Source organism: Hemiscyllium ocellatum, chromosome 4 (genome assembly GCF_020745735.1).
Source record: "Hemiscyllium ocellatum isolate sHemOce1 chromosome 4, sHemOce1.pat.X.cur, whole genome shotgun sequence".
In the NCBI taxonomy this organism is placed as follows: domain Eukaryota; kingdom Metazoa; phylum Chordata; class Chondrichthyes; order Orectolobiformes; family Hemiscylliidae; genus Hemiscyllium; species Hemiscyllium ocellatum.
In genome coordinates, this window is record NC_083404.1 from 122,252,234 (window position 1) to 122,270,802 (window position 18,569).

General features: G+C 38.7%; 1 protein-coding gene across 8 annotated transcripts in view; it reads left to right on the forward strand.

The window, feature by feature from the left end:
- The window catches only part of LOC132815078 (protein tyrosine phosphatase type IVA 3-like), a 155,325-nt gene that overhangs the window by 53,712 nt on the left and 83,044 nt on the right, over positions 1 to 18,569 (forward strand). Inside the window, exon 1 of one of the 8 annotated variants that reach the window (XM_060823797.1) lies at positions 6,204 to 6,340. The exons of 5 other annotated variants lie outside the window; for them this stretch is intronic. Coding sequence is in view for 1 of the 3 variants with exons in the window: in XM_060823804.1 (XP_060679787.1) it covers positions 8,684 to 8,699 (16 nt within the window). In the remaining 2 variants the exon portion in view is untranslated. 2 more of the 8 variants (XM_060823795.1, XM_060823804.1) reach the window with 2 other exon arrangements.

The following is an 18,569-nucleotide window of genomic DNA, read 5'->3' on the forward strand; positions in this document are numbered from 1 at the left end:
GATGGAGAGATCCAGGAAGGGAGGGAGGTGTCTGAGATGGTCCAGATGAAATTAAGGTCATGGTGGAACGTTTTAGTGAAGTTGATGACCCGTTCAACTTCATGGGAGCACGAGTTGGAGCCGATACAGTCATTGATGTAGCTGAAGAAAAAGTGTCGAATGATGCCAGCGTAGCTGCAGAAGTTGGACTGTTCTACATACCCAATGAAGAGACGGGCGTAGCTGGGGCCTTTGCAGGTGCCCATAACTAACCCTTAGGTCTGGAGGAAGTGGAAAGATTCGAAGGAGAAATTACTGAGGGTGAGGATCAGTTCAGCCAAATGAATGAATGTGAGTGGAAGGGTACTGGTGGAGATGACAGGGAGAGGAAGAAACGCAGGGCTTTGAGGCCTTTGTCCTGGTGAATAGATATGTATAGGAACTGGATGTCTATGGTGAAGGTGAGATGTTGGGAGCCAAGGGAACAAAAATCATGGAGGAGGTGGAGGATGTGGGTGGTGTCCAGGATGTCGGTGGGGAGTTCCTGGACTGGGGGGATGTGGAGTCCATTTGAGAATAGTCAATTATTCATTCAATTTTGGTGCATATTCCTTCAAATAAATGAGATTTGGTTTGTTGCAAAGGGCACTTGCAATGATTGTAAATTCCAAAATCACAGTGGACACCAGAATCCTGTAGTCACTGTGTTGGAACATGGCATTTTTCTGATTGCTCCTAAAACTATGTCAAACATGCTGACCTACAGTGATCAATATTTCTGGATTCCTGAGACTTTAAGATGTATGAGGAGAAGTGGATTATACCCTTATTATCTCGTCAAAGAACTGAAATAAATCGGTCACAATTTTTCCCCTTCATGCACCAATGCTGGCTCTCCTTGATCATGTGTTTCTGAATGCTGAGTTATTACAGCCTTTGGAATAACTCCAGTTTTCCCAATTACAGATGTTATGCTAACTGATCTATTGTTACCTTTACAGTATTTTGTGTGTCTCCCTTCTTGAATAAGAGTGTTACATTGGCAGTTTTCCAATGTCCTTTGGGACTTTTCCAAAATCTAAGCATTTTTTTGGAAGATTGCTTCCAGTGCATCTTCTATCTTGTAGCAACTTCCTTTTAAAATTCTAGTATGCAGCCCATCAGGTCCAAGGGACTTGCCCGTTAGTTCTGGTGGTACCTGTACTTTTTCTCCAGTGGTATAGTTATGTTTATTTCACCTCAGCCACTTGGTTATTTAGTATTTTTATTTTAAATTCTGTTAGTGTCTTCTACTGTGAAAACTGCAAAGTGTTTATTCGACTCTTCTGCTATTTCCTGATTTCCTATCATACTTTCCTCAGCCTCATTCTCTAAGGGGCCAAGGTTTGCGGTTGCTTCTTGCTTCCTTTTCAGATATTTGAAGAAACCCAGTTTCCACTGCTGTCAGTTATAAAGTTCTCCTAGTATTCTCTATCTTGCTTCAAAACCTGTTGCAGGTTGTGCTGCTATAAAACGTTTCATTTAATCCAAATTCGCTGCGACACAGTTGACACCTTGGGGTCAGTGTTTCTAAATTGTGAACTTGTAAGGAATATATTGGTTATAATACAATTCCGCCCCATTAATTTAAAGTGTGCTGCTATTGCAAGCTTTTCTTAACATGGGATATCACAAGAATGCAAATACAGTGTTATAGCAGAACCAACTGTATCCTGTGATTTCTCACAGGTCCGTGAAATTCCTACAATACAGTGTAGGGGACCTCAACAAAAGATTTGAGCAGCGCACAGCTGGTGAAACATTCTAGAATAAGCATTGAAAGCAGTCTGTGGACAGATCCAAGCTCCGAGATGCTGCAGCAAACAATCTACTAAGTTAGAATAACTCGAAGAAAAGGAAATAAGCAAATGAAATTGGATTTAGTAAATCTATAAAATGTTTGATTAGTTTTTGTATTATATTTTTATTGAATACTGCTTTTGAATATTTGTTTTTGGTTACTTGCTTATGATCTCATTTTGTAAGTTTTCACTCCGCGGAGGGAGTTTCTCTCACCTTGCCATTGTTTTCTATTTATTTCTTATGGCTAGCATATTGAATGTCATGGTTACATGCAAAAGAGCTTATTTCTGAGTGAAACTGGCCACTCCCTGTTAAGTGATGAAAACTGCACAAGTTCAAGTCGTCATGTCAGTTGGGTGTGGTAAGGAAACATAACTTGCCAAGGGTGTTACGAGTGCTCATACAAATGAGTCCCTCAACACTTTATGTAATGTACCTGTATTTGCCTGCCTGTATTCTATATAATAAAATCTCTTCCTGTCACAGCCATGCAGTTCTGATACAGTAGACTTGTAAAAGAAATGTTCTGAACACTTATTATTTTGGAAAGAAAACCTCTAATTTAAGTTTTGAAAATCCTTTCAAGTTAGAAGTCAGAGCAGACAACCATCTGTTGCATTAGACTGTTTCAAAGCCAATTGTCATCTCAACATCAATCAAGGGAGATACTTAGAGTTTGAGTAACCCCCTGCCAACAAAATGGGATCTTGTAAGGGTATGAGAATTTTATGCCTTTGGAAGAACAAGATACCAAAATGACTTCAATGTTATTAACTTTACCTGATGGAACAGCACTACATTGTAAATTAACAACTATTTTGCTTTGGATGTGATAATTAAAGTCCCCTGTAAGCTGTATGGTTGAACAGCCGTTTGCAGGGGCCATGATCACCAATTGGCATGGGGGTACATTGACTTTTGGTCCTAGAACTTGTTGCAGCACACAGACCCAGAAATGCTACACAATGATAGAAAAAAAATTAGAGGGAATGGAGGTAATTAAAAACAGGTTGCGAAATCCATTTAGTACAGAACCCCTTCTCAGAAATCCGAGAAACTTAATAAGACAGGGTTCTCATCCAAAAAGAACATGAGTTGATTGCAATGCATCATCCTTCACTTGGCCAAATGTGACCAGAGAACCTGCAAGTACCATGTAATAGAACTAGTGAGGAAAAAAAAACATCTCTCACACTCCACGTTGTCAAATCCTGCTATGCTGGTCTGTACAGGCAGACACTAACCATTCGGGTACAGCAGCAGTCATAGCTGATTGAAACTCAAAAGTTGATCCTTCTCTTCACTTTGGGAAGTGATAGGCATGCAAAGATCTTACCTTCATTTTTATGTTATCCTGAACCAACTTTTAATTATTGTAGAGATATTTTAACTGATAATCTTACCACTTATACTTGAATAACTGCAATACTTTTTCAATCATCTAACTTTCATTGCGTCTAAGACTAAAGCTTTGCATTAGCATAATTTCAAGTTGCCATATTCAAACTGAAAATGGACTATTCACAAGCCTATACAAATTTTGTTCATGAGCCTCCCTGAAGAGACTTGATTTGTAGTTGTGATACTTTCAATTGAATAGTTAAGCACTAAAAGGAATATGCATGTTTTATGTAACTGTCCTGGATCTGTCTTAATTTATGTTGCAGTAGGTGGTGGCAATTTTTACGTATTGACAGGTGCTTGAGATTGCTACATTCAGATTCTTGTAATATTTGCTCTATTTTTATGTACTTTACATTCCTTTTTTCAAAAACTTGAATTCCATACAAATGCACAAATGAAGCGTGCAAGTAATTTTGTTTATCCCACTCTACATTTATTGCTGTGAGCAATTAAACCATTATTGCTTTCAACCAAGAGCACACTGACCATATCTGGTTTACTTACAGAAGCTATATAACAATTGATGAGGTGTCATAATTTAAAATAGCATTTCTTTACCATGGTACTTGAACCAATCATATGCTTATTATATATCTTTGCGTGTGTGTAAGCACTTTTTATGTATAAAGACATATGAGCTTTCCCTGGCTGCCAGGAAAATAATGCTGATTATATTTTGTATCGGCTCTCTAAAAGTGGTACCTTGACTGGTTATCACACATTTGTGGATTTTTTTTTGAAGTGCTCAGTCATATAATTCAAGGGGAATTTGTCTTGAATTGAAGAAAATTAAAATGTAGAATTAACTTTACATGGGGTTTTGCAAATGTTAGTGCGTACTGAACCACAGGCAATCTAAAACATGTCCTGGTACTCTGGTGCAGGTTTTAAAAAATTACTAGTTCTTTGGGTATGAATGTTGCTGGTGAGGTGTTCCAAGTTCCCATCTTGAGCTGTAGCATTTTTTGTGAAGCTGCGTGATGGGGCAGTTGAGAGTCCATCAAGTTGATGTGGGATTGAACGGATAAGAAAGACTAGTTTCTTAAAGGATGTTCACAGTTTGATAGCTTTATGGCTATGTATTTGATTCTGTCGTGTGTCTTTGTGATAACATTCATGAAAGCATATTGCATTTGTATTTATGCAATTTCTTATTGTCAGCCCAAAGAAATGGAGCTTCCTTCGTAGGTTTTTATCAAATTGCTCACCACTGTATTGAAGCTGTGATTTATTTTGTATAGAACTCATTTTTTTTTCCTTTTACATTTCTTTTCCAAAAACCACGACTTCCCTAATCAGGCACAAATAGGTTACAAGTCTTTCTGTTGAACTCACTGTCCATTATTCCTGTGTATGTCTGCAAATGAAAACAAGGGTGAACTTATTGCCGTTGTGTGCAGTGATCTTATGTAGGAAAGATGCTCTTGCTGTTTCGGTTAGCTTTGACATTTCTCAATAGAGCCACCAGGTGGAGTGAAAGAGAAACATGTGAACCAGTCTGAGGATTGCAGCCATGAATGTGTTTCTGAAGTTCTATTACACAATGTAAAGAAATAATTTGAAGCATCCGAATGGAGATTAATGGATATTTAATTGTGCTGCTCATGTTCTGTTGCAAAATAAAGCCCTAAAAGGAAAAATAGTTACGTTCTACTTTGCAGTTTGCTGACAATAGGATTGTTGAAATTCAAGGAGTTCCCCCACCCACCCAAGGTCGAATGGTTTTTTAATTTGCTTTCCCAAGAACAGCGTGATAACTGACACTGGGAAAACTTATTTATTGTAATAATTTTTTGAATGAGCTTACCTGCTGAGTTTTTGTTTGGTGATCTGTTGGTACTACCCTGAGGTATTGCAGAAGTGGCGGCACGGTGGCACAGTGGTTAGCACTGCTGCCTCACAGCACCAGAGACCTGGGTTCAATTCCCGACTCAGGCAACTGACTGTGTGGAGTTTGCATGTTCTCCCCGTGTCTGCGTGGGTTTCCTCCGGGTGCTCCAGTTTCCTCCCACAGTCCAAAGATGGGCTGGTCAGGTGAATTGGCCATGCTAAATTGCCCGTAGTGTTAGGTAAGGGAAGGTTTCGCTTCAGCGGGTCGGTGTGGACTTGTTGGGCCGAAGGGCCTGTTTCCACACTGTAAGTAATCTAATCTAATCTTTTGTGGGCGGCACGGTGGCACAGTGGTTAGCACTGCTGCCTCACAGCGCCTGTAGACCCGGGTTCAATTCCCGACTCAGGCGACTGACTGTGTGGAGTTTGCACGTTCTCCCCGTGTCTGCGTGGGTTTCCTCCGGGTGCTCCGGTTTCCTCCCACAGTCACAAAGATGTGCGGGTCAGGTGAATTGGCCAAGCTAAATTGCCCATAGTGTTAGGTAAGGGGTAAATGTAGGGGTATGGGTGGGTTGCGCTTCGGCGGGTCGGAGTGGACTTGTTGGGCCGAAGGGCCTGTTTCCACACTGTAAGTCTAATCTAAATCTAATCTACTGCACAGCAATGGAAGTCTTGCTTCACAACTTTCATACTACTCATCTTGAGATTACAAGAGTATTGCCATTTGTGCTGTTGAATCGATTATTTGCTGTGAGGGGAATTGTCGCACCTGTTACTCCTAAGCACTTCTCAAAAGGGATCGGCAATCCATGTCACAATATGTAAGGAAATTGTATGTTCCAAATAAAAATAATTCCATTTCTAATTGCCTCTAAATGCACTTTCTCCACTAGTTTAGTAGTTGATTAAATCCAGGGTTTCGTTTTAACGAATGAGTTTGATAGGCTCAACTTATGTGAAGTTCTGTTCATTGTCCTCCCTATATCAGTGTTTGAGAAATGGGTTTGTTGAACGACGCACTTCAGAACTTGTACTAAAATGAATAACATTCTGTTCTGTTGAAAAGGGTTGGACTGCTCTAGGTGCTGTCATTTAGCCCAGAGCAACCAGACCTAATAGATTTGTTCTACAGCCAACTGAATGGCTGTTCAGTTCCCCACAGAGGCGGCCTCTTTTTTTTCTCTCTCTCTCTAAGTTGTCATTTAGAATTGCTAATTGGATACAGACTTTGCCTTTGCAAACATTGACTTGCAGGAAGTACATCGTTTGGGCATTCTCTTGAGAAGTAAGGGGAAAGTCCGAAGCATTCAGATAAGTTGAGACAAGGAAAGAACTTTTGTGCAGCTGTATGGTGTGTTTCTGTCAGCTTTGGCTGGCTTGCCTGATGAGGTTTTCATATGTTTCTGTGCATACATAATTTATGATTTTTTTGAAAACCACATTGTGTCTAACTTGTCAAAGCAAAAAGCATTTGGGGGGGGAAAATGTGAATCCTCCTTTTGTTTTTTGAGGGGAGACTCTAAGGAAATGCAAGTAGGATTTTACGGCTTTTGAGCAGGAAGTAACAACCACATTTTGCCACTCAGTAAGTTATTTCTGTTCTCCATTTAAAATACGTGGTTAAGTGTACTTTCTGTTAGAAATCGGTATTGGGCACAGTCTGCCTGAATTCTAAGTGAAAGATTGAACCTTGAAACTCTAGCATGAAACTGTTAAGAGAACATATTATAACTTACGTTAGTAAACTATTAAGGTAGTCATGCACAATGTCTGTCACCAGTTCCTAAACTGCCTGCTAGTTGTTCTGCTCAGCTGTTTTGTTTTTCCTGGCTTTTAAAAGATATGGCGAATGTAACAACCGTACAAAATAAAAGTAGTTCTTAAGTATTATTGTATATGCTTATTAAATTTCTGTAGCTTTATTCCATTTCAGCATTGGACAGAAGGACCGGATAATTTGTGTTGGAAATGTCTGTACTATCTCTGCCTGCATGTATATGTTAATGTTTGAAAATATTTGCAACATTGTTTTGGTGCATGATAACTTACATGTTGCTTGTGAGGATTAGTGCTCTGTTCTTTCCCTGCCCAAAACTGCATGCCTCAGTAATATCCAATAAAATAGTAATATCCATTTTTTCTGGAACTCATGTAACACATTAAAGGTACCAATGGAAGGTATTTATTTGTTACATTATCTTATGAAATGTGAGCGATTGCCAAAAATAATCCTTAGAATGTGTATTTTTTATAACTTTAGTGCATTATAATACCTGATTGCAATTTTTATTCATTATAAATCGGTTTCCAGTACACTGATCTGAGGTGAGGCACACAATTGAAATATTTTCAAATTGCTCATTTAACAAATCACTCTAACCTCTTATTAAAAACAAAATGATGTGGATGCTAGAAGTCTGAAGCAAACACACTGCTGTAGAAATTAGCAGGTCTGGTAGTTTCTGTGGAGACAAAAAGTTAACACTTAAAGTCTGGTATAACTCCTCTTCATTCTGAAAAATATATTCCCTTTGACTGTACTGAACTATCTTTTGTGAAATCGCTTTAGTCATTACTGGTACCTGGAAGTACTTGTCAATATATATTTTTATTTTGAATCATGACCTTCCAAAACATTATATAAGCTCTTTGGTTTTATTACATTGTCACTCAAGTGACAACTGAATCAACAAATATAAATCATAGGGATAGATAAACCCAAATAGTTTTAAGTTTTAGTTTCAAGACTTAGTGCGTATTTACCAAAGAATATTTTAAGATAACTGAAATAACCTGGGCTCCAGTGTTTGAGCTTCTTGCTCTTGTCACCTTTTATATTGGATCAGTCATCATAGTCTCTGCACCTTCTCCAGTACTTGTGTTCAATTTTGGGTATCGCATAAAAGTGCATTGCTGTAAATGAACTTTGCCTACAATAATGTAACACATCAGAATAATGCCAAAATTAATTGTACTGTTGAATTCTGTGTATACTTTACTTGCCACAGTTCTCTAATCACAGAATTGTTATAGCACAGAAGGAGGCCATTTGGCCAATTGTGTTTCCACCAGTTTTCTGTGAATCCTGATTAGATGCACATTTCCTGCCTTTTCCCTGTAATTCAGTCTAGGTATTAAAATGGTTATTCAATCAGTTCCAAAATTATTTCATTTAAGGCTCTTCCTTCCCATTCATAGTGTACTAATCAGTTACTTGTCAAATGTGCAAATCTGTAGGAGAGGAAATGGTGGAGGCTCGTACAATTGCAACATTTAAAAGGCATCTGGATGGGTACGTAAATAGGAAGGGTTTAGAGGGATATGGGCCAAATGCTGGCTAAATTAACTTGGGATATCTGGTCAGCATGGACAAGTTGGACCAAGAGGTCTGTTTCTGTGTTTTGCATCTCTACAATTTTGAACTCAAAATGACTGCACTAGAACTAAAACTTATGAGTTCAGGATTGGAGGAGTGAGGTCATGAAGAGAATTTTTTTTATTTTGAGTCATTGTGTGGTTTGGGCTTTGACTGAGGGAGAGTCTTTATAGAACAGTAGAAATGGGTTGAACAGCACTTAATGCAGGATAAGTGAAGGGCAACAGAATTCAGACGAATTTGTTTTCATAAATGAGAAACCAGGCAGGTGAGTGTTGGGATAGTTGAACCTAGGGAAGACTGATATGGACAGGAATTTAGGTGATGGTGGTGGTTCAGCCAAGGTAAGTTGAGCAATATTTTGAAGTTGGAAATGGGCAAGCTTTTTAATGTAGTCAGTGTGGGTCTGGGATTTGATGGGCTTTTGAATGTTTTGCATAAACTAGTTCAGTCTGAAACAGTTGATTGGAAAAAGTGGAGTTTGTGTTATGATCCTGGTAATTTTTATCATTTGCTCAGCTTGAAGTTTTTTTTTTGAGCATTGGTCTGCTTACATACAGGGATGATTGTCTTTTACATCAACTAGAGAAAGCAATGTTAATCTATATTCAGTCCTAGAAAATTAATACTGAAAAAAATTATAACAAAAACAAATTGCTGGAAAAACTCAGCAACTTATTCTGAAGGAAGGACACTGGACCTGCAATGTTAACTCTGCTTTCTCTCCACATACGTTGCCAGATTTTTTTCTTCCAACTTTTGTTTCTGATTTCCAACACTTGCAGTTTCTTTAAGAACATTTATACGCTGTTTGCATTGTTTTCTAATCTAGCTTCTAACTGTAGCATTAAAGTGTACATTCTTGTTGTGCATGACCACTTCTGGAAAATACAGGCATCTGGAATGACCATATCTTCTGAAGTTTGTGCCAACTATGTGCCAAGTTTTTTTTAAAAAAAGCAAATTTAAACTATGCGGTGAAGGCTAGGTGATTAGAAAGATGTAGTTATTAAATTTAATTAGCTGGTGACTGGTGGTGATGCAATTTCAAATTTATTCGAACGGGAATCAGGATGAAGTGGATTATCTAGTTTAGGTATATAATATGCACTTAAAATGATTAACCCTTAAAACATTCGTCCTGTGCATTGTCTGACTGACGAGTAATTGAATTTCCCAGCACTTTTTATTGATGTAGTTTTGTTGCAGTGCCATTCTCTAAGTTTAAAACAAAGACCCTGTAATTTTCTTTCTTTATTCTTTTGTGGATTGAGTTATCACTGTCTGGGTCAGCATTTGTTGCCCATACCTAAATGCATGTGAACTGAGTGATTTGGAAGGCCATTTAAGATTCAATCACGTGCTGTTTTTCTGGAGTTACATGTGTGCCAGATGGGCTTGGCAGATTTCTACATCTTAGAGTAAAAAATGAGGCCATTTGGCCAATTGTGTTTCCACCAGTTTTCTGTGAATCCTGATTGGATGCACATTTCCTGCCTTTTCCCTGTAATTCAGTCTAGGTATTAAAATGGTTATTCAATCAGTTCCAAAATTATTTCATTTAAGGCTCTTCCTTCCCATTCATAGCAGATGCTGGAGATCACAGCTGAAAATGTGTTGCTGGTCAAAGCACAGCAGGCCAGGCAGCATCTCAGGAATAGGGAATTCGACGTTTCGAGCATAAGCCCTTCATCAGGAATCCATTCCTGATGAAGGGCTTATGCTCGAAACGTCGAATTCCCTATTCCTGAGATGCTGCCTGGCCTGCTGTGCTTTGACCAGCAACACATTTTCAGCCCAGATTTCCACATCTTTCAACCTTCCCTTCACCCACACCACTGAATTCACTCTCTCTTATTGACTCCTGATTATAAAATGTTGAGATTGTCCATTCCTTGTTTTCATAATCATTCATTTCCATGGCCTTCCTCTGTCTAACATCATTCGGCCCTACAATCCTCCGATTATGTGCTCTTCTCCATTTCTATCACTTCATCTATTTTAGTTGCGCTTCCAATAACGATTGTTCTTTTGAATACTCAGGCACAAAGTCTTGAATTCATAACCTCTTCACCCCTTTGACTCTTCTCCTTTAAACTATCCCTAAAATCTCCCACTCTTATCCTGTTTTGGTCATCTTCAATTCCATATCCTTATGTTAGAGTCATAGAGATGCACAGCACGGAAACAGACCCTTTGGCCAAACTCATCCATGCCAACCAGATATTCCAACCTAATCTAGTTCCATTTGCCAGAATACTTCCTATTCACATACCCATCCGGATGCCTTTTAAATGTTGCAATTGTACCAGCCTCTACCACTTCCTCTGGCAGTTCCAAGATCAGTTGTGAATTTTGCTGTTTGTTGTTGATGTCAAGTTTGTCAAGGCTCCTGTGAAGTACTCAGATCATTAAATGCATATCGCATTGATTCACAAGGATATACAAAATTAACAAACATTTGAATTGAGAGCAGAAATAGGCCATTTGGCCCCTCAAGTGTGCTTCGCAATACAATAAGATCATAGCTGGCCTGTTAACATTTCAAAATCCACATTCATGTCTATTCTTGATGACCTTTTTGGTTCCCTTGCCTAATGAGAATCTGTCTACCTCTGCCTTAAAATTATTCAATGAACCCGTCTCCACTGTCTTCTCCGATTAGTGTTCCATAGTTGCACAACCATCTAAGAGAAAATGATTCTAATCATCTCTGCCCTAAAAAAGAAGGCACCTAATTTTAAAACAGCACCCCCTAGTTTGCCCACAAGAGGACGCGCCACTTCCACGTCCATTTTGTTGAGAGAGTTTAGGATCTTGGACACACCAATCAGGTTACCTAACCTGCACATCTTTGGACTGTGGGAGGAAACAGGGTCTTGCGGTGGAAACCCATACAGATGTGAGGAGAATATGCAAACTCCACACAAGCAGCCAAAGCTGGAATCAACCGAGGAGCAGGAAAATCGACATCTCGGCAAAAGCCCTTCATCACGAATAGAGGCAGGAAGCCTCCAGGGTGGACACACTGGATGCAGTCGGATGCTCCTCGGATGCAGTCCTCACTTTTTTTTGCCAAGGCTGGAATCAAACCCACCTCCCTGATGCTGAGAGTCAGCAGTGCTTACCATTGAGCCAACTTTCCACCCGTGGACTTGGGAGTTGACTCCTGACTGTCAGATCTCCAGCCTTATGACCTGTTGTGTTAGTCACAACTTCTATATGACTGGTCCTGTTCAACTTTTTGTCAATGGTAACATTCAGAATTTTGTAAATGAGAGTTTAATGGTGATATTGCCATTGAACATAAAGTGTGATAGGTTGAGATGATCGTTGCGCAGCACTTCTGAGGTGGGAATGTTACTTCCTATTTGTGAGTCCAAGCCTAAATGCTGTCCAGGTCTTACTGCCCTTGGATATAGTCAGCTTTTAATATCGGAGTTGTCTTAAATGGTGCTGAACATTGTGCAACCATTAGCAAACGTCCCCAAATTTATGATCGCGTGGAGGGAAGGTCATCCATGAAGAAGTTGAAGATGGTTTGGCCTAGAAAACTATCCTGAAGTGTTTCTGTCGACATAGGACTGAAATTACTGACCTAAAATAACCGCAGCTGATTTCCTATCCAGCAGACTGTTTTCTCCAATTCTCCTTTACTGCAGTTCTGACAAGACTCCTCGTATTCTATCAAATGCTGCCGTGGTGTCGAAGAGAGTGTCTCTTTGTATTCCTCCCTCCCCTTCTCTCGCTCTATAGCTATCGCTCTCCATTTTGATCTCTCCCTCTCCCCCTCTGTTTGTATTCATAGCATTTAAATGATCTGTATTCCTGGACCTCAAGTCTGTTTCGACCTCCACTACTTCTAGCTTCTTAACATTTAGAAAGTTCCTTCTTCTATCCTCAGGCCTTAAAGGGATGGGCTCATATTTGCGTGATCTGAAATGAATTTGTCACCACTTTGTTTAACATATCAATTTCTGTAATTTTACTGTAATTCCATGTACACCATGGCCTGCAAATTTGAATGTGTGGCTTTCTCTCTCATCATCTAAGTGAGTAACACAGTGAATCATCAAGCTGTCAATTCAGATCTTTACAGGGCACCAGTAGTCAGGAGTTTGGTTGCCCTCTTCAGATGGCTTCGATTTTTAACAACCCCTCAAATTGGAACAACAAATATTTGAAAGCACATTGTTGGCAAAGATGAAATATCTTCATATTTTATTTGTTATCCTTTTTTCATTATATTAGTTTTAAAGCTGAATTTTGGAGCATTTAGCTTATGAGATGTGGAATTCTTATTGTTGATTTCCAAGTTGCAACTGTGTAGGGAGGAGCCAAACAGATGCTTCCCACAAGTAAGTGAGGGAAAACTGAAGGGAATCAGCATAACTACTCTTGTGCACATCCTAGAGGTCAGACCAACTGTCAAATTAAATAGCCTGGGAACAGGCTAAAACACATTCCAATCAAAATGTTTGGCAGTAGACTTTAGGTAATAATTTAAATTACCTGATCAAAATTTGAATTGGGGTCATTTACACATTAAAGCATGTACTGTTAGAATTCAGTGATTTGAATTGTAGCTTTGTAAGAGTCACTAACAACTCCTCCAACATCCTGTATTTAATCTGACTGACCCAGTCAGAAAGTAGTTGCAGTGGTTATATTGAAATCACTCTGTATCTATTAGTTGTTGTAATGTGTGCAACAACATTAGTTTAACTACAAACAGTATCTAGCACATTGTTCTTGTGACATGCTGAGTGGAAAAACATTTTGATTTTCTTTAGCTAGAAGGCTCCATTTAGCACATAAATGATTGACTGACTGCCATGAGAAATTGTTCAATTAACTTATTAGATTACTGCAATATAGTTTGCTTCTGACTTTTTTTTTAAAAAGAGCTTATTTCAGAAATTTACTGTAAGCTGTTGACCATGAAAAATATATACACCTATAAATTGTTTTGCAAACGTTTTTAGGATATATTCACAGCATTGTAAACAACAAGGCTAAAGGTACTGCAAATATCTTTTTCTGTGGTGTCCTAACCTATAATTTTTGAAAACCAAAGTTTTTAATATTTCACTCCAGTTTCACAAAAGTTTCAATGTCTGCTCCATAAAGCTGAGTTTAGATCAATAATTTTGCTTGACAATGACTTTGTTTTACATGCTTTAGGTAGTGCGAAACCTTGAATCGCAGGACTAAGCTATAGAAAAGTGCAAGAATGCTTTGTTCAGATAATGTTTCCCATCCTAATACACTGTGCATGTATAGACACTGCACATACAGAATGTATATAAATATTTGCATACATGTGAATACCAATTTAACCATGATCTATCCATCTGTGTAACCTCCTCTATTCCTACAACTGTTGGAGTAGACTACACTCCTCCATTTCTGGCCTCTTCAATTCCTGATTTGAACTACTTTATCATTGGGGAGAAAGTGAGGTCTGCAGATGCTGGAGATCAGAGCTGAAAATGTGTTGCTGGAAAAGCGCAGCAGGTCAGGCAGCATCCAAGGAGCAGGAGAGTCGACGTTTCGGGCATAAGCCCTTCTTCAGGAATGATTCCTGAAGAAGGGCTTATGCCCGAAACGTCGAATCTCCTGTTCCTTGGATGCTGCCTGACCTGCTGCACTTTTCCAGCAACACATTTTCAGCTACTTTATCATTGGCCACTGTAGATTGCATTGTCCAGATCTTAACCTCTAGAATTCCACCACCACCAACCCTGCCCGCCCCCCCCCCCCCCCCCCCCCCCCCCCCAAAAGCCTGCCTGCCTGCCTTTTTGAGAAGTTTCTCAATGAAAGCATGTATCCTGACCTAAAGTCATCTGCGCTTTGGTTACCTTACTGTGTCAGTGGTGATATAAATAAGTATAACATCCATGGAGAGAAAAGAGTCAATATTTCTGATCCAGTAAGTTTTTTTTCCCCCCTCTAACTGTTTCTGAAGGAGAGTCACTGGTCCTAAAATGTTAATTCTGACTCTGCTTTTTCTCCATAGATGCTGAGTTTCTCCAGCACTTTGTTTTTGTTTAGTACAAACACATGTAGCAGTCAGTGTAGTAGTCGAGTCAGAATTTTTACAGCATGGTGAAAAGGTCGTTTTGCCATGTCCATGTTGGTCATCAACCATCTATCCTAATCAAATTTTCCAGCACTTGGCCCACAGCCTTGAGAGTTAGTGGATAAGGTAGGGGAGATCAAAATGTCTATTAGATGCTGTTCAGACCAGATGCTATCTGACTGAGCCCTTTCGACAAAACTTTTAAATCTGATCATTTGTACCTTTTTTAAAACTAAAAGAAATAAAATAACTTTTTTGAATTCTTAAAGACTGCATTTGACACTAATGTGTTTAAAATTAATAGCAATGTCTTATGAAACTTTCTCATCACTGTTGTCAGATTAAACTTAGATTGCATAATGTGTAGCAGATAGTTGCATATGTTTGCTGTGGAAACAAATTGAATATTAATACCATTAGTTTAAGGGCTAGTTCAAAAAGCGATTTAATGTGATTTGAAATGGTAGCAATGTCATAACATTTGCCATTACCATTGTTTAACCCTGATGCTTTAAATGGGTTTAATTTACTATTCACTGTTATAATCAGCACAGCTTCTGTGATTGGATGCAAACGTCAACTATTTATGCACTGTCCTCCTTATAAACCTACTAAAAGTAAAGGCTTATTCTTTGAAGTGTAACTAAATTGGTGTACTCTGTCATAATTATTACTAAACAGTGTCTCTTTTTTCTATGAAAGTCATTTTAAGTCTCATTCTGTGATAAGCGTTAGAGATTTTTAAAACCAATTTTAACTTTTTGCAGCGTGTTTCTTAAATTTCAGTATCTGCTTTCAGCACATGAGTATTTCCCAATCTGAATTGCTTCTCTGTAAAGTTACTTTTAAAAGTAGGGAAGGATATGTGTATTTTTTTTTTATTTCCTGGTTTATTGTCTGAATTTAGCAATTGTTTGGTACATCAGTTTTTACTTGATTTCACAGTCGCTGGGTTCAGGCAATCCCATGTAGCTGACACCATAATGGAATTGATTTTAACACAAAATGTTAAATATTATGGCCAGCTTTCTTTGGAGTCAGAGTCGTAGGGACATGCAGCACAGAAACAGATCCTTTGGTCCAACCCGTCCATGCCAACCAGATATCCCAACCCAATCTAGTCCCACCTGCCAGACCTGGCCCATACCCTCCAAACCCTTCTATTCATGTAAAAAATGCATCTGGATGGGTACATGTTGCAATTGTACTAGCCTCCACAACTTTGGTAGTTCATTCCATACATGTATCACCCTCTGCATGAAAACTTTGCTCCTTAGGTCCCTTTTAATCTTTCCCCTTTCACCCTAAACCTATGCCCTCTAGTTCTGGACTCCCCCACCCCAGAGAAAAGACTGTCTGTCTGTCTGTCTGTCTGTCTGTCTGTCAATTTACCCTATCCATGCCCCTAATAATTTTGTAAACCTCTATAAGGTCACCCTTCAGTCTCTGCTCCAGGGAAAATAGCCCCAGCCTGTTCAGCCTCTCCCTGTAGCTCAGATCTTCCAACCCTGGCAACATCCTTGTAAATCTTTTCTGAACCCTTTCAAGTTTCACAACATCTTTCCGATAGAAGGAGACCAGAATTGCACGCAATATCCCAACAGTGGCCTAACCAATGTCCTGTACAGCCACAACATGACCTCCCAACTTCTGTACTCAATACTCTGGCCAATAAAGAAAAGCATACCAAACACCACCTTCGCTATCCTATCTACCTGCAACTCCACTTTCAAGGATCAATAGCAAATCATGTTCCTTGAACACAGACTGCAAAATCTCAGCCATGATATTCTGTCAAAGCAGAAAAATGAATTATTGATGGTGTTGTTGTGACCAAGGGTAAAATGGTATGGCCTCAGGTGGTTACCTTAGTCCCGTGTGTGTTGGTAGTTGTGCAGTTGCTAAGGAAACATATTTTTTGTTTTCTTGTGTGGTTTCCTATAGTGCAGCTGAAAAGGAAACAGCTGTCCAAGTCTAAGCATTTACTAGGTACTGATATGCCAGGAAGGGAAACTAAAATAATTCAATAAAAAATAAATTTGTGTTTTATTGTGCAGACTTAACAATATAGCCTACATCATTAAAGTGACATTTACTCAAGTGACTTAGTGCACAATGAGATGAACTTCTGAGAATTTCTCTTTGATGTTTCTGTCAACTTAAGCTACTTTACTGGGATGGTTATAATATTTAATTCTTTTTCCTTCACTTATAGCATGCTTTTATCATTTAATTTAACATTCTGGAATTAATTGTAATTGAGTTGTAGTGACTCCTGTCTGTCTGAAGCATGACTTTTAAAATCATTTTTCTAAACTATAAACTCTGTTCCTGCACAAAGGCCAGAATTATTAGTCTTTGAAATGAATTTCCAGCTAAAGTTCTCACTATGCTGATTTCTTAATGAACAATAAATAGCTAATTAGAAATGGACTATCAGTGTACATAGATCGAGCCAAGGTTGCTTGCAAAATACTGCTACTACTTAATTGGACTGATAACTTAATTGCAGTAATTCTAAGTGAGGTTAGTTAAGGAAGCTAACTGAGCATGATCTGTTTATTATAAAGTAATTATTTTTAACTCCATCCTACAAAAATCTTAGTGACTCAGGAAAGCATGTGAATGATCACATGCATGCTTTAGCAGGAGTGGGGAGAACATTCAGAAGGATTTGAGCATAATTTGTTCTTGTGCTACTTGTAATTATTCCATCCCTTAATCTATATGGTAGGAGTCATGCATAATTATATTTACAAGTTTGTCTCTTCTTTTAAGAAGCACCAGCTTGACAGAGACAGCATTAGGTTGAGTGTATAAATTTCAAGTAATATTTTAAGTTCCAATGACATTATGCCCCTTGTGTAACTGAAGTCGCCATCATGAAGTTTACTCCAGAATTTAAATTGAATAGTTGTACATTGCTGCACTGAAGATCTAAAAAAGAAGTTACGTTATTACTATTGACTTTGTTAGTAAAGCTGTTGTGTAAATTAAATGGTACTTCTGCTTCTAGCAGATGGTTGTGCTGGTGAAGGTACATGAATGGCTGCCTGAGCAATGACTGGGTTCCATGACCTAGAATTTCCTGAACACTACTATAGTAACTGTTCTGTAGCTATTGTGTCAGCCGAGCACAGGATTTCGAAAATGTTTGTTTGTGCTTCAAGTGAGGCACTTTGTTATTTTACCATACCAAAATATCCTGAGCCACTTTGCTCTGTCTGAATCCTGACTAAAACTATTACGATGTTGTGGTTCTGTTCGCCGAGCTGGAAGTTTTTGCTGCAAACGTTTCGTTCCCTGGCTAGGGAACATCATCAGTGCTATTGGAGCCTCCTGTGAAGCGCTGCTTTGATGTTTCATGAAACATCAAAGCAGCGCTTCACAGGAGGCTCCAATAGCACTGATGATGTTCCCTAGCCAGGGAACGAAACGTTTGCAGCAAAAACTTCCAGCTCGGCGAACAGAACCACCACAACGGACACCCGAGCTACAAATCTTCAACCAGATGTTAAAAACTATTACGCGTTTATTACTATAACTGCATTCATAATCAAGACAGTGACAGTTGCAGAGCTCTTTGAATTGCAATTGCTTTCTTAGCCAGATTTTTATTGCTGAAATAAAATCAATTTTAATTGCTAAATGCTAGTTGACCAATAATTTATCTCGCCCTGTTGCAATCAGTTTATTTTACACAAAGCAGAGTTATTGTGTTTTTTTAAAAAAAAAGGCAATTTCAAATGAACTCCAAATTTAAGTTCTTCTCCTGTCATTGTCCTGCCATTCTTCTGTTATTCCCCTTTTTCAAAACTGACATCATAGTCAAGTCATTCTCTGCGGTAGAACAAAGGTTTTACAAAAATAACGTGACTTAACATTTCAGTAAGGAATTTATTCATTTTCATTTGAGAAGTCAGGTTTTCCATATATGACTTTCTGTAGATTCAAAAAATGTTATGTATTGTCTTGCAGGAAAGTCCTGGGGCAGCCCTGAATAAAATGCATATACCAGTGGATGAGCAGTAGAATTGACTGACTCAACCTGATGCA